Raw genomic sequence first — 24,813 nt, forward strand, 5'->3', positions numbered from 1 at the left:
TTATTAGTAATACTAATACTTGTATATACATCTGAGAAGTAAAAAAGAAGACCTAGAGACTAGACACTAGAGTATGGAACAGAGTATAAAAGCAATAGATCTATTTTATGATAAAGCAATAAATCCTGGATGCATTTAAAATAGAGTTGTTTAATAATAGCAAAATAAAAATGAATGAAATAGACTTCGAAGTGCGTTTACGCTTCCCCGTATCGTTTCCAACGTTCCGTTTGATTTGACATCAGCAGAAAAATATGAACGTTGTGAACGGTAACATTTTTTACCGTTTGAATCTCAATCCTCTTCTTACTTGGGTTCATATTTTTACAAATGTCGAGTACTACGATCTGTTTTTATCTCTTTAGTTCTGTTCTTCCACCTGGAGTCCTCACTCAAACTATCTATCTGATTTTATCTCTTTAGTACTACAATCTGTTTTTATCTCTTTAGTTCTGTTCTTCCACTTGGAGTCCTCACTCAAACTATCTATATATCTCATCACCCGAGAGAAACAAACATAAAGCGTCATCTTCTTACAAGGTAAACACTACTCTGGTCTAATTCCTCTAGTTTTTTTACCATTAAATGCTAGATTTACCTGTTCTTCTTCATCTTTTCATCATCTTGTATGTATGGAGTTGAACGTAAAGTTAAAAAGTCTCTGTTTTAAATCCATTTTGTATGTACATATATATAACTTAAACGATGTGGACAATAAACTTAATTTTAGCCATATGATCATAAACTGAATTATTTAGTTAGATATATTTTTATATATGTTTCAGTCTAAGAAAACATAAAAAAATGAGGTTAAATTATCTTTTATGAAAAACGAAGAAAGGATATGTTGACTTTTAAAATGCTTACGATTTTTATGTAAGATATGCATGTTGGAAAAAAAACGATTGAATTGAAGATTGATTTTGGTTAATTAAAATTTTGCAGAGGGTTGTTGAAGACGGAGAACGATGCCTTGGGACTGTTTGGCGTTTTTCCATCAAGCTTTGCCAGACTTTGTTGGAAGTTTTGACTAGAGATAGATTGTGCATGTGGCAACATTTGTATTTTCTTTTTTCTCTTTCTTTCCTGATAAAGATGTGTGTGGGATGAATGTTAGGCATAGATGAATGTATAGGGTGTGAATGATATAGCTGAATGTTAGGGTGTGAATGGTATAGATGAATGTTAGGGAAAAAATAGATGAAATGGATAGGCATATATGAATGTATATGTGAATGATATAGATGAAAGACATAGATGGATGTATAGGGTGTGAATAATATAGTTGAATGTTAGGGTGTGAATGGTATAGGCGAATGTTCGGGAAAAAATAGATGAATGGATAAGCATAGATAAATAGGGTGTGAATGATATAGATGAATGTTAGGGTGTGAATGGTATAGATGAATGTCAGGGAAAAAATAGATGAATGGATAGGCATAGATGAATGTATAGGTATAGATGTATAGCGTGTGAATGATATAGATGAATGTTGGGCATAGATGGTATAGGGTGTGAGTGGTATAGAAGAATGTTAGGGAAAAAAAATAGATAATGGATAGGCATAGATAAATTAGGATGTGAATGGTATAGATGAAATGCGCGTGATATATAGATGAATGACAAAAATGACCAACGCGAACTTTAGCCAAAGAAACAAATGCTAGACTACAAAAGCTACAAAAAAAAACAAACATCCAAATCGCAAGTCCAAAAGTGTAAACACCCAAACAATGCAATACATGAAAGAAAAAAAGTCTGAAAATCGCTAGTTGAAACACTCAAAATGGGTGGTTGTCAAAAGAGAAATCGTGCTAGATACACGCAAAAAGTAAAACACTAGTCGAAAAATAGCTCGACCCGTACGCTAGTCGAAAACACTAGAAATACGATTAAAATTGCCGAAATCAAAAGAACAGTTTTTGACATTGCTATAAACTTCAATAGTGAAAGTCAAAAATGCTAGTTGAAACTTGAAAACAACTTCTCTTGACGACAACTTTCTCATCTTTACACCTTGACAACAATGACACATCAAAGAACAGGAGTTTTTTTTTGGTAAAGATCAAAGAACAGGAGTTAAAAGAGGTTTATTAGAGAAGAAAGCTTCAATATTCCAGACCAAAAACATTCCCAAGTTGTTCAAGACCTTCCAGAGACGTATAAGCACAGTGTGGAGACAAAACAACATTATCCAATTCAAAAAGCTCCTTAGGAACATTAGGCTCATCTTCAAAAACATCCAAACCAGCTCCACCAATCTCACCTTCTCTCAAACATCTCACCAGTTCATCCTCATCGACTATAGCCCCACGAGCGACATTAACGATCACTCCTTGCTTACCCAGAGCAGCAAAAACATCTCTATTGATCAAATGCAATGTCTTATCAGTCAATTCACAGCAGATTATGAGTGCATCACTGTTAGCTGCCATCTCCTGTACGTCCGTGTAATAATGATACGGAACAGATGGTTTTCTGTTTCTTGAGCTGTATGAAATTTGGCAACCAAAGGCCTCGAGCCTTGTCGCTACCATCGAACCAATGCTTCCAAGTCCCACTATTCCGATTCGCTTTCTCCCCAACTACAAAGTTAAATTAGAGAGATTATTAACAAACTAATTAACAAACTAATCAATTAGAGAATAACAAACTAATCAAAACCTTGGAACCGAGGGGATAGTCCCCTTTGAGTGGCCACAACCGTTGCTTAACGAACCGATTAGCGGCGGAGATGCGCCGGAAAACGTCAATGAGTAAACCGACGGCAGTATCTGCGACATCTTCCGAGTAGCTAGAGCCAGCGTTGGCGACGGAGATGTCTCGACGACGACACTCAACTAGGTCAACGTGGTCAACGCCGGTACTGGTAGTAACAACCAAGCGAAGATTCGGGAGGAGGCGAATCAGATCGGCTGTGACGGGAACATGTACAGGAGCTATAATAGCGGAGACGGGGTGAGACTGATCGGCCAAGAACTCAGGAAGAGGGAGCGGAGACTCGAAGGCTTTCACAATCTCGAACTTGGTTGAGGCAACGAAACTATCGCCCAACACTCTCATGGCGGCGGGACGTTTAACGATCAGGACACGTGGCAGAACCTGGGTGATGTAGCTCGTCGTCATCGTAAATTATTTTGTAATAGTCACACAATACAAATACAAAGACAAGTTTTATAATCCACCCATCCATCACCATCATATAAACAATCTTCAAAATCAAAAAAGACATTCTTTTTTTTCTGGGGCTGGGTCACAAGAAAGAATCCAAATCAAACCAACAAAACCAAAAAAAACAGAGCGTTGATCTTTCTAACCCATAAAATATTATATACATACAAGCCAGACGAATCCGATTCATTGTTTTTTAGTTGTGGCCTTGTCCATTATTATGATCTTCAGGAAGATATGGTTCGAAAAGCTTGGCACATGGGTTACGATCTTGATGCATAATCTCTGCAGCTCGTTCGAACTCTTCTCTCAACACTCTGATACTGAACTTGTCCACGACCCTGCCCAGATCATGGCTCGTCTCAAACGGATCCTCTATGCATATCAAATGCCTATCGTTCCCAACCCTTCTCGTCCAGTCCTTCTCTCGCTTCCTGCAGCACATACATTCATTTCATCTTAGATTGTTGCATCACATATGTTACAGACAGTAAGTCTATTTACTTTTTCTAAAAAATTTACCCAAGTATGGAACCGGTGCGGACTGACACAACAGTATTCGCATAGTCGTGAGCATAAGCCCAGTAGTTGAAGAATCCCCAAACCAGCTCAGCTATGGTCTCCCTGTTACTTGATCCAAAGTTCTCCAGTCTATCAACATCATCAAAGTATGAACACCGGATATTATCTACCCGGACTGAGTATGTAGGCTTCATTTCCTGCACCAAGTAACACATAGTTTAAATAAAAAGAAGACAATTCATTACATTACATAAAGAGGGTATTGTTACTCTATACACCTGTAAGCAAGGAAGAATTGGCGGCCTACGCAGCTGCAAGAAATGGATACACATCAGAACATACCTGCAAAAGTAATTGAAAGTTATCAGCTGCAAGTGTGTTTTGTGTGTAATCGAAACAACTTCATTCAAATGTATGGTGGAAAACTTACGCGTAGCTGGAAAGTGTTCCTTGATAAGTTTCATTAACCCTTCTCGACTTTGCCCAATGTTTCACAATGAATGCCAACTGCCTTAAACGCACATCTATCCGTGAATAATCACGCAGGAGCTTTGTGTTTACAACAGCCAACACATTGTTTATGCAGATATCACAAGATATCCCAGTAACCGGATCCATAAGTTTTACTATTGGAACCCTAGCTCTTGTTAGTGCCTACAAAAAAAAAACATGTTTCATAAATATAGGCACCAGATTCACAGCCAAAAAGGTGCATTTTTTTTACATAAGTAAAAGCATTTACTTTACCTGCACATTTTGGAGATTATCTGATTCCAAAATATCCGCCAGCTTTAACAACATGTCAGATTTGTTGATATCATCATCATCGATTGCAAGGCAAACATCAATGTCGCTCTTTGGAAAACCAAAAGAGTTAGCGCATGACCCGTAAAGATACAACTTTGCATGAGGCCATTCTTTGGCAACCAGATTCTCTAGCTGTGCCATTAGTTGTCTCTGCTTTTCCAGCTCTTCTTCTGCAGGAATCAGGGACTTGTACACTGCAATGAAAGGAGCATCATGCCTGTGGATGTCATTTCGACATGCCATATACATTTTTCTCTCTCTTAACCTTTGGGAAAGCAGCCACCGACCCCGATTGTCTACCCTCGATTCCTGATAACAAAAACCCAATTTCAATGATCTTCCCAACCCAAAAAAAGCGTCCTTTCTAGTTCAAGAATAGATTACACGAGCTAAACACCATCACTAAGTGTTCCCAACAAATCATTAGTAGTATATAAAAACTGTTGATTTTAGCTATATCCTATATGACAAGCCTACACGATAACTGAAACGTACCTTGTCTCGAGAAGTCTTGCTATTCTTCTTCCCATCTTTGGCATCCTTATCATCGGTATCAACTTCAAGCAATAAAGACTCAACAATATCTTCTCCAAAATCGTCAACCTCGTCAACACCAGGACCAGAGTTTCCATTACCTTCCTTCTTCCCCTTACTGAGCTGCCCCATTTCCTCTTTACGTTCAATTCCACCACGAGCTTCCTTGTTCAACATCGAAAAGGAATTTGCAGCATCAGCTGTTGATACAGAGTGTAGACTTGTACCTTTAGGTGGTCCAGGATGATCTATCTGTTGACTAAGATTGAACTTGCTCTCATTCTGAATAGATAATCCTCTTAACCTATCAGCCTCAGCATTAAACTCCCACATTGCTTTATCATGATGATTCCTCTGGAAACTATCATCACCCTTACTTAGTAAATTCATATCCCACCCTCTTTGGTTACTCGAAAAGCCAGGAGGAGGAGGAGTAGACTTGAAACCCCTGACGTTGTTCCCAATAGGACCCCAGTTACCTCTTCCGCTGTGACCTCCTCTAAGTTCATTGAGATCGTGATTCCGATGATGAGACAAGTTTGGATCCGCGGGATGATTCCTCATAAGCTGTTCGTGGTGCTTAGAATCAAACATCAAGTTCCCATTACGTAATCCATTAAGGCTTTGAGTAGCATCTCCAGAGAAAGAACCAAAAACAAGCTGCCGAGTCTCTGATTGCGGCGGCGGTGGTGGCGGTAGCTGCTGCTGCTGGTGTTGCTGAATCATCGACTGAAATCCTAATCTGTAAGCATCTTCGGGAGATAGCCTTTGATTACCATCGAATTGGTTCGAAGGGAAAGGGTTATGCGAAAATTGAGGAAACCCTAACAAATTAGGGGAAAGATTAGGAGGAGGTGAGAAGGCGAGTGGCCAAGAAGAATGACCACCGGGACCGTTGTTAGAAGAAGAATGCCAACTCGAAGGAGGAAAAGGATTCACGGTTGGACCAACGGCTGCAATGGCTGGATCGAGATGCTGAGGACCTCCTTGTTGTTGTAACGGCGAAGGTCTTGTGTTCTTCTGTTGCAGAAGTGATAGAATAAAATCTCCGACGTTGTCCGAAGGTGGAGGAGCTGCTGAGTCAGCCCCACCACCGTCCGCCATGGAGTCAGACACCTTTTTACGGCGAAACTGAAATCACTATTGCCCTAGTCGGAGACCTTTCAATTTCTCAATGACCACTCCCCCAGATCTCTCTCTTTCCAAGGTTTAACGGATCTCGTCTCTGTTTATTTTTATTAATCAGGATTATAAATAAAAAAATCCTACATCGGACGGTCAAGATTATATGTCTAGGATTTTTTCTTTTTTTTTAAAAAAAAATGATCAATATTTTTTTTATCTGTGAAATATTGAATGAGTGAACAATACTAATATTTATGAATTCCATGTAATTATGAAATTTACGGTCTTTTTGTTACAATTTATTTATGTTTAATGTATTCAATTTCACAATTGATAGAAGTATAACTAATAACATAGTGTAAGTGTGTAACCAAGATCTTGTAATGGTCATATTTTGTATAAATAAAAATAATGGTTAGATGAAAACTTTTTTAGTTGATAAAATCTCTGATCATATTAAGGAGAGCGACGGCTCGTCGTGGATCAACTAGCTCAATGCCATGGAAACCAGCGTCGTCAAACCTTGCTTCGACTCTAACTCCAGCTGTAACCAACAGATTCAAGAAATCTTGTTGCCTATCCAACGACGTGTCTCCACCGTAACCGATCACCAAACATCGTCCAAGACGTCCAATTTTCTCCTTCTGCGGCAAGTAACCTTTTGGATTACAGTACCTATGATCCCTATCGACACCTACGGGTAAAGATAGTTCCCACATGGCGTCAAAAGCTGGAACCGGCATTACCGGATCGGCGAAGTTCTTGAGCTCTGACTTCGTCCTCGTTTTGCCGCCAAAAAGCGGTTGGTAGAACACGCAACCGTCGATTTTTAACGGTGTTAAATCGCGGTCTAATGACCTGAGTGCTAATTGGAAAGCGATGTTGGCGCCGTTGCTCGAACCGCAGATGTAGCATCTCGAGAAATCGGCGTAGTCTCTAAGCCAAGGCTCGCCGTTGGCTGAGTCAACGGCTTGTTGTTTGACCCAAAGAAGGGCGTCTAGTGCGTCGTCGTATTGAGCTGGGAGTCTATGCTCAGGAGCTAGACGATAGTTTACGGAGACAATGATCACCGTTAGCTCACTGGCCATTTGAGAGCAACCACGGTTATTCGCGGCGGAATCGGCCGGGTAAAGGACCCAACCGGAGCCGTGGAAATGGAGGATGATTGGGAGACGAGCCACTGCGTTATCATTGGATGGTAGATTGGTTGGTCGGAATATACGTATGGCTACACCGGTTTCTTGGTTAATGGTGACGTCTTTGGAGGCGGCGAGCTTGCCAGGTGAGGGATCCGTGTCGGGTTTAACTATCGGCCAGATGAAGTGGCGGGTGCATGAGCCGTTGGGGTTAATTGTGATGTTGAGGTGTTTGTATGGATCAAATGCGTGACGAGACTCCTGAGACATGGTTTTGGTTTTTTAATTGTGTGATCAATAAGAGGTTAACTAGAGGTGAAACTTTGATTAATTAAGATAAAATCTCTTAATGTTTTTATGTTCCTTTTCTTTTTGTGTGTGTGTTCTTCTACGTTTAATGGAGCTTAATCTGTGATTAGGATGAATGCACGGATTGTTTGTGGTCATGATTTTACGCACTATATTAATTTTTGACCAAAATCAAGAATGTTTTGAATTTTGTCTAAATGAGGATCAATGTTCTACATTTGCTTGTGTATTTGAATGAGTAAACTAAATTAAATTAGATGGAAATTATATCTTTTTTTCTTAAAAAAATAGATGGAAACTATTAGCATTTCATTGTATACATGAAAATAATCAATTCAAATAGCTAAGAAACGTATAATTTCAAAAATCTGGCAATCTAATCTCTGTACAATTTAAAGTTGCATGAGTACATCTTTTTTTTTTTCAACGCATGAGTACATCTAACATTGTTCTTAATGCAATTTCCAAAACAATATATGTAGATTGCTGATCGTCATACCAATATATTGATCACAAATATATACTAGTAAACTGAGAAGATACGTCCAGTATTATTATTTCTCGCCTCGGGTATACATAATTTCGATAACAACATGCAGTACATTTTTCAATTTCCCCACACATAATAACTTGAAATATTTAGAACTTCACTCACTTATACCCCCTCGAGTTAAAACATCGGGAAAAAAAAAACGTAAAGATCGGACTACTACATGTTGGAAGATGGACCAGTTGAAGAACAACAACTCTTGATAAAGGCCTCAACGGTTTCGTATAAGGCCTTGGCTTTGTTCCCATCAAACAGCTCGCAAGCATGATACCCATCTTCATCAAACCTCGTCTGCACGTGCACTCCACGTGCCTTCAGCATATCCGCCACGTGTCTCTGACGATCCACTAACGGATCTCCACCGTAACCGTTAATGAGAGTCGACGGGAAACGTCCCATCTTATCCTTTTCCTGAGGCCCACTGCTCTTAACGGGATTGCTGTACACGTGGTCACGATCCACACCGTCCGGTAAACAAAGTGACCACAGCAGATGAGTCGCTGGTAACGGACAGATCTTATCGTCTATAAGCCGTGACTCAGAATCCGACGGCTCAACACCGCCGAAGAAAGCTTGGTTCATTATCAGCCCTTGGATCTTAACAGGAGAGAGATCCGTATCCACTACACGCAACGCCACGTTGTAGACGATGTTTCCTCCTGAGCTCGAACCCATGACAAAGCATTTCGAGAAATCCACACCGTCTTTCAACCACGTGTCGCAATCACCACCGTTGGTTGCGCCACGAGCTTGATCACGTAGCCATAAGACTGCTTCGACGGCGTCTTCGTACGCCGCGGGAAGACGGTGTTCAGGTGATAAACGGTATTCGACGGAGAGGATAATGGTTTGAAGACGATCAGCCATTTTGGTGCAAGATTCATGGAACGGAGCGGAGGCGGCGCTGTAGAAGAGGAATCCGCCGCCGTGGTAGTAAACGATGATCGGGAGTTTGGACTCCGGCGGAATATTCCGGGGCTTGAAGATTCGGATAAAAGTGTTGTTGGTTTGGTTTAGTGGGATGTCTTTGGACTGTTCCGTTGGGGGCAATTTGGGGAACTCACGGTGTCTGGTGAGTGATCCATCTGAGTTTAGTGTAATGTTGAGGAACTTGTATGGATCACTTGAAGGTGGAGGAGCTTCCATGGATGATGCTTCAAAGATAGAGAGAGTTAGATGTTTTTTTTTTGTTTTTGAGGTGAGAAATGTGTGATTATAAAGATGAATTAGGTGAACTAAAGTATATGAGAGGTTGAAAAATCAACGTTTTCATTAAAGATTGGGATTTTTCATTCAAAGCTGTAGTTGGATTTGCCTAAAGAATCGTGCAAAATTTGCATATATCTCTCTCTCTATTATTAGTGTTTTCGATTAAGACTACTCTGTGTACAATGTAATTACGATTGAGACTAGTTGTTTATAAAAACCTAATATAACGGCTACTATATTATGTACCATAACAATCGACCAAAATAGTTAATGTGCATTTAACAAAAAAATCATAACTCCTTTCCCATATCAAATGAATTGTTAGGTTGGCCCATCCCATGTACAGAGTATAGACTACTACATAGTTCAAGTGTTTTGTTTTTTGTCAATATGAACAAATTACTCGTAAGGCCGGCCCATCATAGGCAGTTGACGGGTTGATTGTTTTGGTTAAATCTGTAATTGGCACGAAATTTTTTGAGATGCATGCATTTTAATTTTTGAATTAGCACAAGTATATTCTGTCTCCTAAAGATCATAACCTCTAATTGTGAAATACCAATGGTCCAATACCATGAAAATATTCAGAGCACTACAAAGTGACACAATAAAGACTCTCAAGAATGGTAACAAGTAAAGTTCTCTCTCCTTTTATCAAGAATCTTCAAACTCTATATAATCTTATTATAAGCAACTCAAATTCCTGTTTATCAAATTGTAGGATGAGGACTATCATCCTCGTGCTAAGCTTAAAAAAAAAACGAGAGGTCAGTTGCTTTGATCAAATCAGCTATATTGACATTGTTGTAACAGCCGCTCTTCTTCAGTTGGTTCCAAAACACCCTGAATTCGATCGAGGAAGCTGGTGTTAAGGAGAAACTCATTTCAGAAAGTTTAATTATGTTGGTCTTTTGTTAAGAAATCTGCTGCTGTTACTACCTCTTATAGGAAAGAAAAAAAGAAAACATATTTGCAGGAATGATGATTTTAATAAATATGTTTATGCGCGCCTCTGGTTCCTGATACACAAGCAGTTTTATTATTGCATTATTTTGTTTAGCCATAAATAAAAAACAAGCAAAAGCTAGAGCAAAATCCAACTGTAAAGCTACAACTTGGGAGCGATCCATGCATCGTGGAACAAATGTAATTCTGTAACCCTATAGGGTTCTTATATAAATTCTGTCTTCTATTTTAGTTACATGGTAAGTGTAAAAAAAAAACAAATGGAAACACGTACGGACGTACAAAGAAATAATATATATTTGCTCTTAAATGCTGCGCCGTGGAAAAAGGATTACCATTGGATGCACTTAAAAAAGAATATTAATTGTTCTCTAAATTTCATTATTTTTGTACCTTGATTTATAATGATTTTTCCATAGGTTTGACAACATTATGTTATGTATTCGTGATTCGTCATAAACTTCTGAGTATTCATGCATGCTAACGCTATAAATAGTTAAGGGCAAATATCATGAAAACCCACTTTCTCCTAAAGTATTGTTACAAAAACCCACTTTCCACTCATGGTATACTTTCCCAAGTTTTTTGCTTATTTGTCCACTTTCCTTTTACATTTTTGCCCTTACTAACAACTTACCTCTCTTTCTCTCCTTCTTTTCTCTCTTTTTCTCTTCTTTTTTGTTGTTAACACTTTAACAAAGTAAAATATATTTATTTGTTATCATAAAACAAATTTTCTATTTATTTATATAAAATATGTTATGATTATATATTTTCTACATTTTAAGATACATATTGCTATATTTTTTATGAATTTTTAGATTATACAGTATCCATCAGTCATTGAACATTTGTTCAATTATAAGTGGATAATCAATTGCAGTATTGTTAATAGATAGTTACTTGTGTTTATTCATACAAAATATACATACATAAATTTGGTTAGATCTTTATCCATAGCATATTATCCATAACACAACATAGACCAAATAAGTACAAAACCCTTTAATTCTAAATTTTAAATCCTAGAACATAAACCCTTGAACCTAAAACCAAAACTATTCACTTTAAAAAAAAAACAAAGTTTAGTGGATAGAAAAACTGTGGATAGGTCTCCATGGATTTACAAAGCATATCTAGACATTAAGCTGAAGAATAGCAGTTGAATGGTGGCTATGGATGTGATCATGTGGATATTTTTTTGTGGATACCAATGTAGACAGACCAAAGAATCATCATACAACATCCACACAATTAAATCCATAGACACCATGAGCTCCTTGCTTCATATTTTGTGTTGGTCCAGAAACATATACACTCATAAGTGGTTAATAAACAAAATAAAAATTAACAACATTGATTTATTTAGAACATTGAATATCAATCATGTGGATTAGTAGTTATGGATACTTATCTTATAATATCTTGCTCATTCTTTACATGAGCAGAAATTTGTCCAAGATAAATTAGCCACATAGATTTCTTTTAACTAAATGTTTTTGTACTATTTTTCAGCTAGAAGGATTTCTTTTAGGGTTTAGGGTTTAGGGTTTAGGGTTTAGGGTTTAGGGTTTAGGGTTTAGGGTTTAGGGTTTAGGGTTTATACCCTAAATATTAAATCCTAACACCACATAGACACTAAATCCATATAAGCCCAAAAACGTAAACCTTATACCCTAAATCTTAAATCCTAAACCCTAAACCATACACCTTGAACCCTAAATCCTAAACCATGAATTAAAAATATAGACACATCATCCACATACCTAAACCTAAACTTTTAACCTTAACCCCTAAATCCTACACCTTGAACCTTAGACAATACAACTTGAACTCAAAACATAGACATTGAATCTATATACCATCTAAAGTCTAAACCCTAAACTATGGTGATGTTTGAACATGCAACAAATTTGTCAATAAATTTCATCTGGATTGCTTGTCCACGTGGTCAGAGTTTGGTGGATAAGCTTAGAGATTAATAATGACCATGTTTGTTGTGTAGTATGCTTCTAGTGAAACTTCTAAGTTCTAATATCTCTAATTCTAGCTTAAAAACAGTACAAAAACATTTGGCTAAAAGACATCTAAGTGGCTAAACTATAGTGATGTTTGAACATGCAACAAACTTGTCAATAAATTTCATCTGGATTGCTTGTCCACGTGGTCAGAATTTGGTGGATAGGCTTTGAGATTAATAATGACCATGTTTATTGTGTAGTATGCTTCTAGTGACACTTCTAAGTTCTAATATACCTACTTCTAGCTGAAAAATAGTACAAAAACATTTAGCTAAAAGAAATCTATGTGGCTAATTTATCTTGGACAAATTTCTGCTCATGTAAAGAATGAGCAAGATATTATAAGATAAGTATCCATAACTACTAATCCACATGATTGATATTCAATGTTCTAAATAAATCAATGTTGTTAATTTTTATTTTGTTTATTAACCACTTATGAGTGTATATGTTTCTGGACCAACACAAAATATGAAGCAAGGAGCTCATGGTGTCTATGGATTTAATTGTGTGGATGTTGTATGATGATTCTTTGGTCTGTCTACATTGGTATCCACAAAAAAATATCCACATGATCACATCCATAGCCACCATTCAACTGCTATTCTTCAGTTTAATGTCTAGATATGCTTTGTAAATCCATGGAGACCTATCCACAGTTTTTCTATCCACTAAACTTTGTTTTTTTTTTTTAAAGTGAATAGTTTTGGTTTTAGGTTCAAGGGTTTATGTTCTAGGATTTAAAATTTAGAATTAAAGGGTTTTGTACTTATTTGGTCTATGTTGTGTTATGGATAATATGCTATGGATAAAGATCTAACCAAATTTATGTATGTATATTTTGTATGAATAAACACAAGTAACTACCTATTAACAATACTGCAATTGATTATCCACTTATAATTGAACAAATGTTCAACGACTGATGGATACTGTATAATCTAAAAATTCATAAAAAATATAGCAATATGTATCTTAAAATGTAGAAAATATATAATCATAACATATTTTATATAAATAAATAGAAAATTTGTTTTATGATAACAAATAAATATATTTTACTTTGTTAAAGTGTTAACAACAAAAAAGAAGAGAAAAAGAGAGAAAAGAAGGAGAAAAAGAGAGGTAAATTGTTAGTAAGGGCAAAAATGTAAAAGGAAAGTGGACACATAAGCAAAAAACTTGGGAAAGTATACTATGAGTGGAAAGTGGGTTTTTGTGACAGAACTCACACTCAAAGTGAGTTTTCATGACATTCACCCAATAGTTAAATACTAGACGAGTGTCATTGACCCCAAGTTTTTGACTCAGACCATTGGAAAAGTGGAACCCAAGTCAGGGGTTTGGGGTGAACCCGTAATTCGATGTCATGAGCGCTATTCGTTCCAATCGATAATTATTAACACATGCATTACAAAATTAATACACAAACGTGAAAATAAATAATAAATTAATTTATAACATAATTCATGAAGTTCACATGTTCGAAAAAAGAAAGGGAAACTGATGATGAAAATAACATGAAGCTGAAATTACAAGTAGTACAATAAAACGATACTTAAAAGGTAAAATTATCTCAGATCAATATTTTTGCATGAGATCTGGTTTCCCTCGTTTGATTTTCGATTTTTAAAGGATAAAAATTAATTTTCATTTGTTATTTTTTCAGGTATATATGTTTAAAAAAATAGACAACAATCAAACTTTAAAACAAGACATAAACCCATAAACCCTACAAACTAAATAAAAGGGACCCGAAATCCTAAAGATAGCGAGTTCCCACATGAGGTAAGGCTACTCGGAATGTTGTAATGTAGTCCACTGCCACAATGCCAGCCACCTTGCTAACCAATCCCGCATCAATTTCGATAGAACGTGATGAGCAGATTTGAAACTCTGGAAATGCTCCAAAAAACCATACGGATGGTCAGATCCAACAAGAAGATATGCCTTATGGGATGACAAGAGGCTGATCATGACCGCAACAGTGGCCGCCAAAACGATATATTGCTACGATGAATACAAAGATTTTGTAAGGTTTAAAATCCTAATTAACTTTTTTTTTGCCACTGTTTCTTCATGTCTATCTTTTTCGTTTCTACCGTTTAGTTTTATCTCTAGCTAGAGCAGCAAATTGGGAAGCGCGCGGATTACCTAGCAAAGTCTAGAGAGAGCAAATGTATGTTTCAAACTTTGGTTAACTCCTTCAATGAAGTTCTCGGGTGAACAAAAACAAAAAACATGCAAATTGGTAACTAAATTTAAAATTGTTAGTATGTTAGATATTGTTGAGAATTGAGTTCTTGATTAAATCTGCAACAAAGAGAAATCAGTCAGTCGAAGAACAAAGAAGAAGAAGGCAAGCAGTAAAGCTCCCGTAAAGAAGAAAACGTTGTCGGAGAAGAGACGACGTGAAGCGAGGAGTCAAGGGAGGAGAAGAAAGTCAACAAACCATTTGGGTTTGTGTTTTGTGAATTGGGCCATCGGTGATGATAAGGCCCATATGAATAAGTGTTTAGTTAAGGTCCAACAAGAAGAGTTGTGATAACTAAAGTAAACCTAGTCATAGTTAGAGTATAAGTGAGTTGTTAAGAGTTGTTGAATGTGTAAGAGTGAATCAAGGAACTAGAGTTCCAATAAGTAGAGTGGCTACTAGTGTGGCTTGTGTAAGAGAGTAGAAGTATGGCCTAAGGTATGGGCATAAGTATGTGTGTGGCAAGTGGAGAGAAACTACTATATGTATGTGTGCTTGTGTTGTAAGGAAGCTATCCTTGAGATCCAATAAAGAAAATGTAGACAATTAATGTGTGTTCTCTCTTCTCTCTTACAAATCGTTTGTCATATGAAAAGAAACAAAGAAAGAACAAGAGAGTAAAGAGAGAGTCTTTATGCTTCTGTTAGAGTAAGAGAAACAGAGCATACAAGTGAGTGTAAGGGAGATGGTGAACCTCTTAAGAAAGACTAAGAGGAAGATCCTGAAATGTCAACAGATATGGATGGATAGTACTTAAATGACATCATGTGATTAATAAGCGGTCAACCTGAAGTAATCACATTAAAAAATACTCCTATCTTGTATTCTTAATTTTTCTTGTGCTTTGATCAGTTTCGTAGTTAACTTCACCTGTATTTTTTACTAAACGAACTATGCTTAGTACACATGATACTTTGTTTAGGTAAACAAACCAAAAATAAAATGCTTACACAAGGCTCTAGTTTCTGTGTAATTTGGTTATTGCTATAATATATGATCTTAATTCCTACAGTTTGAGCTAAGTGAAGTAGAAAAGGCGGTCGTGTATATATGTGACGACGATTATAACGGACACTCGTATAACTCACTTAGATTTTTGCTAAAAAAATAATATGTCTTTAGGTTCTTTTTATGGATTTTTGCTCTGATACTATATGAAAGTGTTATTAATTTGGTTATTGTATATCTCACTTAATGATATGAATACAACTTACACAGCCAAGGCTTTGCTAGAGTAATTACAGAGAATATTGAGACAACAATGAAGAGAGATCAATTACAGGGATCTAACGTGTGAGATGATGCTTCTTTCCTTGACACTCTAACAGTATTTACGTAGGGGCCGTATAGCGCTAAAATTGTGTATATTTTCACTAATTTGAGATGAACAAATTTTTTTTAAAAAAAAAAAAAAGATATTTACATATTTAAATCATCAGATAAAAATATTTTAAAAATTAATAATCGAAAAAGGTGAATCTACACGCAAAAGCCAAAAATTGTAATATGTTAAAAAAACTGAAAACCATTAATATTTTAATCAAACAAGTTGAAATGAATCCGCAGCTAAAACTGTGGCGATGCGCTGAAATTATTATAATTAGTGAAAAGAAGTTTTGACATTAGTCAACAAATATCCCCGAGACCAGCATTGCATTCGAGATCTCCCATAGATTTCACGCTTAGAGTTGAAACTCTTATTGATAAAAACTTTCATTCCTGGAATTTGGCTTATTTTCGGCCTCTTTCGAGCCGGAAGACGTTGCCATTATTTCTGCTTTACCTATTGGTAAACCAGACTCACCGGATAGTTTGGGTTGACATTTAACAAAGACTGGTCTATACACAGTTAAATCTGGGTATAATGCTCTATGCCAGAACCAGGCGGCCTCTGCACCTGCTTTTGCGGTAGCCCTGAGGAAACAATTAATTATGCCCTATTTTTATGCCCTCCAGCTTGGCAGGTGTGGGCTCTGTCCACCTTCCCGACATCTCTGGACCGTTTTTCCTCAGAATCTGTCTATGCAAACATGGATTATCTATTTTGGAGATCCCAGCAGAATCCTTCAGCGGATATTTTCCCATGGATTCTTTGGTATATTTGGAAGGCCAGGAATGATAAATTTTTTAGCAATCTGGATTCCAACCCGCTAGCAATTTTACAGTTAGCGGAGGAGGAAGCAAAACTTTGGTCTTCGGCCCAAGCGGACACAGTTGATGTTTCTCACCAGTTTGGGTCTCATCCCACTACTGGCCCTATAATTTCTGGGATGGCTTCAGCCAACAGATATGGGAGCTGCTTCTAATGCTTCGTGGACGGATCTTGGAAGGTGACTGACCAGTATACAGGGCGAGGATGGTATTGCATTTCTCCTGAGGGAGAATCTCCGACCATGGGTGCATCTAACCTTCGTCGCAGCCTATCACCTCTCCACGCAGAAGTGGAAGCTTTAATCTGGGCAATGCGTTGCATGATCGGTGCGGATAATGAGAATGTTGTTTTTCTCACAGACTGTTCTGATTTAGTGAAGATGGTGTCTTCGCCGTCTGAGTGGCCTGCCTTCAAGACATATTTGGACGAGATTGAGGCGGATAAGGAGGAGTTTACATCCTTTTCACTAGTCCAAGTCTCCCGAACGCAGAATGGTAATGCTGACAAGCTGATACGGTGTGCTAGAATCGAGTCACATCAAGTTACCTTTGTAAACGTTTTTCCTACCAATTGGCTCGTTTGAGTTGATCTTGTACTTTGCAGTCAAAAAAAAAAAAGTCAACAGTTTTTTTTTTATGATTAAAATAAAAACAAAACAAAAACACCTAACCAGGCCCAATAAAAGTCTGGCCCAACAAATATATAACTGCCTCTCTCTCCCACGGAGATCAGATAATCCGAAGGGCTCAAATTCGAAATCATGTAATGGTCGACGATCTCTGAGTCGATACTAGATCATATCCTTATATGATCATCGATTAATTTTAATCTGGTTGTTTTGTTTGGGATCATGAACATAGCCGACTGAATTTGTTATTTTTTCAAAAAAAAAAAGGTTCTGGATTTGTTCTTTTTTCAAATATATAACTGCGCACTACATTGATGAAAACTGGCACTTGAATAGCAAGATTTTGGCTTTCTGTGAACTTAAATCTCCTCACACTGGTGAAGAAATCTCTAACAAGATTCTGGAATGTATGAAAGAATGGGGATTGGAGAAAAATGTATTTTCTATTACCTTAGATAATGCAACAAACAACAATAGCATGCTGAACATTCTCAAGGGCCAACTTCAAATGATTAGTGGTAGTGGTTTATTATGTGATGGGAAATTTATGCATGTTAGATGTTGTGCCCATATTCTGAATTTGATAGTGAAGAAAGGTTTAGATCTAGCAAAAGATGTTCTGCACAAAATCAGAGAGAGTGTGATATATGTTAAAGCATCTTCAAAGAGGAGAGACGCTTTTGCTGCATGTGTTGAGAGAGTAAAGATTAAGAGTGGAGCAGGGTTATCACAGGATGTTTCTACCAGATGGAATTCCACATATGAGATGCTTGTAAGAGCTTTGAAGTTTAAGGAAGCTTTTGTTAGCTTGAAGTGGTTTGACAACAACTACAAGACTTTGCCTTCTGATGATGAATGGAATCGTGGAGAGAAAATCTGTGAGTTGTTGAAGCCGTTTAGTAATATCACGACACACTTTTCAGGTTCTAAGTATCCTACTTCTAATGTCTATTTTACACAAGTGTGGAGAATTGAACTGTTGCTGAGGAAATTTGCACTTTGTGATGATGAAGATGTGGCAAAACTGGCTCAGGATATGCAAATTATGTTTACTAAGTATTGGGAGGATTATAGTCTTATTTTGGCAATGGGAGCTGTTTTAGACCCAAGAATGAAACTGCAAATGCTTGAAGTAGCTTATGAAAGAATTGATCCAACTACTTATGCATCGAAAATCAAAAAGCTTAAAGACAATTTGAAGATGCTCTATGAAGATTATAAGGCTAAGTCTAGGAATTGTTCTTCAAGTGTTTCTGTAACTCCAAATCCGCATGGTTGGGTCTATGAATCTCCACTTGATGATGATTATGACAATGTAAGAATGTTGCTTTTGTTGTTTATGTTGCTTGTGTTGCTTATGTTGCTTTTGTTGTTTATGTTGCTTGTGTTGCTTCTTTTCTGTAGGATCTTATTGAGCTTGAAAAAAGCATCGGAGTTGGAGTAGGCAAGACAAAGACACATCTGGATATCTATTTAGAAGAGCCAAGATTGGAGAGAAAGTCTTTTCCAAAATTGGATGTTTTGTCCTTTTGGAAGGACAACCAGCATCGACTTGGGGAATTAGCTTCTTTGGCTTGTGAAATACTAAGCATTCCCATCACCATTGTAGCATCTGAATCAACCTTTAGTATTGGATCTCGGGTCATAACTCCTTACATAAACCGTTTGCTTCCAAAGAACGTTCAAGCTTTGCTCTGTACCCGTAATTGGTTACGTGGTTTTGCAGATTATGAAGGTAACTCTTAACTTTTACATAAAACTATTTTCCTTAATAAGTGACATTTTAATTAATTCACATCTTTAACAGGTAACATAGAGAACAACTATGACATTGGCACAACAGAAGATGCTACAAAGATAGCAAGTACTTCATTAGCAGAATGTTCAAGATCATGAGATTCTATCATGCATTGAATATATGTTGCTTCTGTTATTTATGGTTCTTTGTTGACTTATGATTAGGAGATTTATCTATGTAGTAGTACTTTTATTATTTTTGCATTTTGAAATTGGAAGTTATGAGATTATATCATGTTAAGTTTGTTTAGTGAACTTATGTTATTCTAAAATATTTTGATTATTTCTAATCTCTATTATACTTTTATTCATATATCATTAATGTTAAATATACAAGTTATACAATCTTTTGTTTAAAAAAAAAAAAAAAAAAAAATCCATCTAAACGGGTCTAAACGGGCCAAATAAATGAACAGGGTATAAACGGGCTGATATAAACGAGTCCTAAATGAGCAGGGCTTAAATGGGCAGGGTCTAAACAGACAGGATAGTCCCATTTTAACATCTCTAGTTTGAGGTTTGTCATGTAATCGAACATTAATTTAATTTTAACGAAATTTAGTTTTAAACTATATCTTAAAATAGCCAAAATAATGAATATGTAAGTACAAACCTCAAAATATAACTAACAAATCAAAGTTTGGGATATCCATCCAATTCAAGTTGTTTCGAATACAGAAGTCCCATTCGAGTATGTATACTTAGGTCTGATTAAGTAACACGAAAACCTAGAGATAGAATAGTATAATATACCCGGAAACAGTACATAGCATATGATTAAATGGTCCCAAAAGGATGAAAACTAATGAACACAGAATTTTTTAAAGTTAAGTTTAGAAACGGGAAGAAAGAAACAAGACATTAAGCAAGTAATTCTACTTAATTTGGCAAGAAGTGGAAACGAAAAGCAAAGATAATGACGTTTCTTGACACGTTTCGGTCTTCCTCCAGACCATCATAACCTGAAACGTGTAATGAGATGGATTAATGACAACGATATGGCAGGAGGAAACTAAAATAATGATCTTAGCACAATAAAAAAGAAAAAATTGCAGAACTAAAGAACACACCTCAAGGTCCCACGCTGTCGCTAATCACCAATAATCCTTACAGCTGCAAACCCCGTTATTAAAGTGGTGGAATCTCTTACGATCTCGGGAGAAGATTTTTCTACCAACTATGGCTCCCATCATCTTGAATGCAGTATGACAGTCAACACATGATCGAATGTGTTTTATCACCGTGACTGGTGCACGTGGTGGAGAGTTGAGAACAAAGTGAGCAAAAGCAGATCTCTCGCTATGACCCAGAAGCGTTCTCTCTTTGCATTCTTGCTCCACATCATGAACTACCTCACTAATATCTGCCTGATATCCCATTTCTACCATCTGCTTCATCAGACTAGTCAGTAGCTCCAAGAGTTCAACATTATGAGGCAGAAAGAGATCCCCTGCCTTGTATTGAGGGGGCCCATCGTAAATGCTCAAGAATCGCTTAGGAGTCTTTGATGGCTTAACCGGTAAGAACCCTTTCCTTGAGTGTTTGTCCAACCTTGTCGGATCCAACCCATCAATGATTTCCGCACACCGATCTCCAAGCTCTATATCTCCATGCGTCCAAGAGAGATTCATCAAAGTTTCCCACACATCAACGCTATCCACGGGCATACTCTCCACAACTTCCAGTGCTTCATCCAAGTGGCCAAGAGAAGCACAAAATTCTACCAATTCTACCAAGCTTGCATAGTGCTGGACGGTGGGATAAATCCCATAGTCTTGATGCATGGATTTATATTGCGACAATCCCTCCTTAGCATTAGCAACCAGTTTACACGCATAGAGAACATCTAGGAATATTGAACTGTCAGGTTTGTTTCCCTCTTCTTTATACCAACGAAACATCGTAAGAGCTTCTTTCCCTAATCCATTTTGTACAAGACATCGAATTATTTCATGCCAAGCCTCTGGAGTCTGCAGAGGCATTTCCTCAAATACACACAGAGCATCACTTACCATCCCACAGTCTGAGTAAATCTCTAGCAACAACTGATGGTCATTCACATCTAGAAGCTCAAAGGAAAATTCCATAATCTTTCCGCGGATAAACTCAACTAATTCTACATCCCCTAATTTCCCTTGTTTCTTTACTAGCCCTAAAATTCGAGAGAAATCATTAATTTGGGCCATCCTATCCAATGACTCTTTATCAGCATCTCCGGGATTAAAACCGTAAGTCACATACCTCCTTTCTGTGATGTTTGACTGCGAAATTGAACCTCTGCTTGCCCAATCGTAAGTCACATACCTCCTTTTTGTGATGTTTGACATGGGGTTTCCAGGGTAAACCTGCGAAATTGAACCCCCTGCTTCCCCAATCGTATTTGCTGCTTCCCTTAAACCCTGCCCTTGCCCTCGAAAGATTCCTGAGAACCTGCGAGATAGCTCCTCTCATTTTTAGGGCGTTGCGTTTCTCGTCCGTCGCTCCACTGTCTGCCACTCACTGCGCAAGAATGAAGAAACCCAGGTTACTAATTTTAGATGTTTGGGCTCTTTAGTTCGGGCCTATAGTTAGCTTTTACCATTTACATTTCAAAACGGTGAGGGAACTTTCATATTATTAAACAAGAGAAAAATGAAAACCCAGAATTAATTACAAACTAAGTCAAGAAGCATTAGTCATTAGTTTGGTTAACAGCCTAGTCGTTGTAAGAGTTGTTGCTTTGTAAGCTTGGCTGTGAATTCCATAATGAGATTTTTTTTTTGTTCATAAATAATCAACACATTAATGATTCTACGCTTAGAGCAAGTTCACTAACCTACAGGGCTACTACTATATCTAGCCTAGAACTGAATGTAGCAGATTATAATTGGTTAGCGAGTAGTTAGTAAGGGATTTGTTCTTCTGACATACCTGTAAATACTGATGATATATTGCAAAGGGGGCAGAATATGAGAGCAGTGGCAATACATCTTTAACTAAGCTCCACGGGTCTTGGTCTTGTGCAGCCATGATTAGGCTGCAAATCAGACGATAGTTTAGTGATGAATGAACAGAATCCAATATCATTCACAGAAACACTTAAAGATTACTTACCTAGAGAATCCGTTTTCTCGCCACATCTCTACTGTTTCTTTTGAAGCTTTGGCTCCAGCTTTTGGGGCTTTGATAATTTTGCTCTCTGGGACGGCATTATCTACTACTCTAGCCTCAGCTGTCACAGTTGTTTCTTCCACCATAATATCAGATGTAGCTGTTTCCTGCATTTTTTCAATGAAAACCTTCTTATTACAACCACAAGATTTTCTCCAACAAATCAAGACTCAAGTGAAACTGTATGGGTTCGCAACTTACATTGATATTGTTCTCAGCGATACAAACTTTTTGTTGATTGTTTTCTTCAGGAGACGCGGTATTGGCTGACGAGAGCTCGTTTATAGATGACTGCACGATCCTACACACGAGAAAAGGAACACACAAATATCAATTACAGTTACATTCTATAGAACGGCTACAATTAGAGACTTGGGAGAGACCAATCTCGAACATACCTCTCTAAAACCTTGTCACTAAAGTTGAACATCCTTACCATCTCCACAGGAAATGGAGAACTTCCCTTATATGTATTGCAAACATAACCAGTGCCTGTTAAAAGGAATATATACATTTAAGATCACAATAGCAGTGGCGTAATTGTTACAGAAATATGCAAGTATCTTATTAATGTGATGTAGGATTGCAAAAAGGTTACATCTGCTGCTTAGTGTCATCATTAGTTGGAAACTATGAAAGATATGAGGTCGTAACAATATACCTCCTAAACGTTCAGCAACTGCACCAGTGACAAGGCCACCAACCATATCCACAACAAGCACATCCGAGTATGCAGTGACATTAGCCATTGTTAGTAGAAGAGATAACGCATCTACTCGTAAGAATCTACAACCCACACACAAAAACAAGATATGCAAACACAATCAATACATAATTGTTATCTTAAAGAGCCAGAATTCAAAACTCAACAGGATTTTCAGAATACAGAATTAATGTACTTACCCGATTCTGGCTGGATATTTCTTGAAATAAGCTTCACATATACTGGTAAACAATAATAAACAGATCCCTTCATAAGAAAAAACGAAAGACGCCGAGAAAACAAAAGGAGACAAGAAAATAAACAAACGAATGAATACCTTCGAGAAAAAGGGCGTCGAAGAAGCAGCTTTGGAGCATATTTCTTCTGCTTTTTAAGCTTATATTTCTCCTACAAGATAGTAAACAAAGCAAAGTCAAATTCAAATTATATGTCTTTCCAAAACTACTATCAAAGTAGGAAGCAGAGAGATCAAATTATATGTCTTTCCAAAACTACTATCAAAGTAGGAAGCAGAGAGATGAATTACGATATATTATACATTACCTGAGACAACTGAGTCTTCATATCAAACGTTTTGCTGTTTGCAATTAAAGCTTCAATAATCTCATCCCCTTTTGCACCCTCTCTACTCATCAACGACAAAAAATACAAATTAAGCAAATCTTCCATAATAATAATAAAAACAGGGGATATAAAGAGTTCTTCTAACCTCCGCATAGCTTCAATTTCTTCCCCAGTAAGGTTCTGAGCTTCATTATTGTCAACGAGTTCCCTATTATCTCTTGAATCTTCCATTACACTACTAATGTTATTTTCTGTATAAACAAACATCAATCAGACCAAATTCAATCCATCTTTAAACCAACCATCAAAAAAAACTAAAACATTATTAGATTACTCAGTTTCTTTAGTTTTTCTTCAGCTTAAAAGATGATGTGATGATTTTGGTGGTATTAAAAAACAAAACAAACCTTGTTTAAGGGGTAGAATGCGAGAGAGGAAAGAACCATCTTCTCCGCTTTCGACTTGGAACAGAGATCCAAACGGAGCTCCGATCAATGGTTTTAATGAATACTTCTTATTCCCAATCTTTAATATACTGCAAAGAAGATTAAAAAGAATCAAAACAACCAAATTCGAAAAACAATAAGAATTGAAGAAGAGAATCAATCTGGAATATAAAAAAAAAAAAATCTAAGAGAGCTTAAAGGATGAGAAGACGCACGCGCCACCAGACAAACGAGCGAAGACGAGACGTCGAGCAAAACGCTGCAACCTTCGCTAGCCAATCTGGGATTTGGATCTTGAGGCTTTGTATCTTCCGACATGACTCTCTGATCTAGCTTTTTGAGTTCCATCACCAATAAGGCAATAAAGAAAAAAAGACTGCAGTTATATGTTTTTGGTTAGTTTCAGTTCGTGATTACATAAGAATAAAGGGAATGACGGATTTGTGTAAGTAGTTTTAAAACCCTAACTAATGACTACGGTTTTGTCGGTTTAATGTTACAATTAAGCCTCAAATCATTACCCAATTCGATTTTAGAGGCCCAATTAAAATAGTCAGACACGTGGGGTTTCAGTTCACAGTATTTTCCTAGAGATGTGTGCCACGTGGTCGGGACGCGCGAGATATCCTCAACTTCCGAACGCAGAGTGAGATGAGAATGAGATGATCAAATAAAAATAGTCAGCATAATCGACGGCTGAGAATGAGGGATGGAGGAGATGAGTGCGTTGACACAGGCCGCGTTGTTT

The 24,813-nt window shown here is 37.2% G+C and overlaps 4 protein-coding genes, 1 long non-coding RNA gene and 2 pseudogenes across 7 annotated transcripts in view; 1 reads left to right on the forward strand and 6 right to left on the reverse strand.

Moving 5' to 3' along the window:
• The first annotated feature begins 342 nt into the window (after nucleotides 1-342).
• LOC147946396 (uncharacterized) lies at nucleotides 343-1,694 on the forward strand. Its single transcript, XR_015597393.1, has 2 exons — nucleotides 343-540; nucleotides 946-1,694. It is a non-coding gene; the product is annotated as an uncharacterized LOC147946396 (long non-coding RNA).
• Nucleotides 1,695-1,907: 213 nt separating this feature from the next.
• LOC104783141 (glyoxylate/hydroxypyruvate reductase HPR3) lies at nucleotides 1,908-3,126 on the reverse strand. Its single transcript, XM_010508243.2, is given in 3 exon segments — nucleotides 1,908-2,125; nucleotides 2,127-2,585; nucleotides 2,665-3,126. Coding segments are annotated over 3 exon segments (981 nt in total). The 3' UTR covers nucleotides 1,908-2,065.
• Nucleotides 3,127-3,172: 46 nt separating this feature from the next.
• On the reverse strand, nucleotides 3,173-6,433 carry LOC104783142 (UTP:RNA uridylyltransferase 1). 2 transcript variants are annotated; one of them, XM_087512049.1, is made up of 7 exons: nucleotides 6,035-6,433; nucleotides 4,996-5,987; nucleotides 4,441-4,809; nucleotides 4,124-4,347; nucleotides 3,972-4,035; nucleotides 3,694-3,890; nucleotides 3,173-3,605 (listed from the first exon to the last, which is right to left on the reverse strand). In XM_087512049.1, exons 2-7 carry the CDS (start codon nucleotides 5,758-5,760, stop codon nucleotides 3,368-3,370), a joined length of 1,857 nt encoding a protein of 618 aa, XP_087368175.1. In that variant the 5' UTR covers nucleotides 5,761-5,987; nucleotides 6,035-6,433; the 3' UTR covers nucleotides 3,173-3,367. The 2 variants fall into 2 exon arrangements, with proteins under 2 accessions (XP_087368175.1, XP_010506546.1); XM_010508244.3 differs by having other exon boundaries at nucleotides 4,996-6,400.
• Nucleotides 6,411-7,657, reverse strand: LOC104784427 (putative carboxylesterase 9). Its single transcript, XM_010509454.3, has one exon. It carries the CDS (start codon nucleotides 7,563-7,565, stop codon nucleotides 6,591-6,593), a length of 975 nt encoding a protein of 324 aa, XP_010507756.2. The 5' UTR covers nucleotides 7,566-7,657; the 3' UTR covers nucleotides 6,411-6,590.
• A 474-nt stretch (nucleotides 7,658-8,131) lies between these two features.
• The window catches only part of LOC104783143 (putative carboxylesterase 8), a 59,866-nt gene continuing 43,184 nt past the window's right edge, over nucleotides 8,132-24,813 (reverse strand). The window contains exon 2 of the mRNA XM_010508245.2: nucleotides 8,132-9,375. Within this exon, the coding sequence (XP_010506547.1) occupies nucleotides 8,314-9,300 (987 nt within the window). The 5' untranslated portion in view covers nucleotides 9,301-9,375 and the 3' untranslated portion in view covers nucleotides 8,132-8,313. The remainder of the gene's footprint in view (nucleotides 9,376-24,813) is intronic.
• Nucleotides 19,932-24,485, reverse strand: LOC104783146 (uncharacterized; annotated as a pseudogene). The gene is made up of 13 exons (XR_015597736.1): nucleotides 24,281-24,485; nucleotides 24,027-24,154; nucleotides 23,765-23,870; nucleotides 23,599-23,680; nucleotides 23,372-23,442; nucleotides 23,235-23,276; nucleotides 22,993-23,117; nucleotides 22,730-22,823; nucleotides 22,533-22,632; nucleotides 22,275-22,438; nucleotides 22,092-22,197; nucleotides 20,252-21,680; nucleotides 19,932-20,143 (listed from the first exon to the last, which is right to left on the reverse strand). The product of XR_015597736.1 is annotated as an uncharacterized LOC104783146 (transcript).
• On the reverse strand, nucleotides 20,276-21,508 carry LOC104783144 (pentatricopeptide repeat-containing protein At2g25580 pseudogene; annotated as a pseudogene).

The sequence above is a fragment of the Camelina sativa genome, chromosome 4 (assembly GCF_030686135.1).
Source record: "Camelina sativa cultivar CO46 ecotype springtype chromosome 4, ASM3068613v1".
In the NCBI taxonomy this organism is placed as follows: Eukaryota; Viridiplantae; Streptophyta; class Magnoliopsida; order Brassicales; family Brassicaceae; genus Camelina; species Camelina sativa.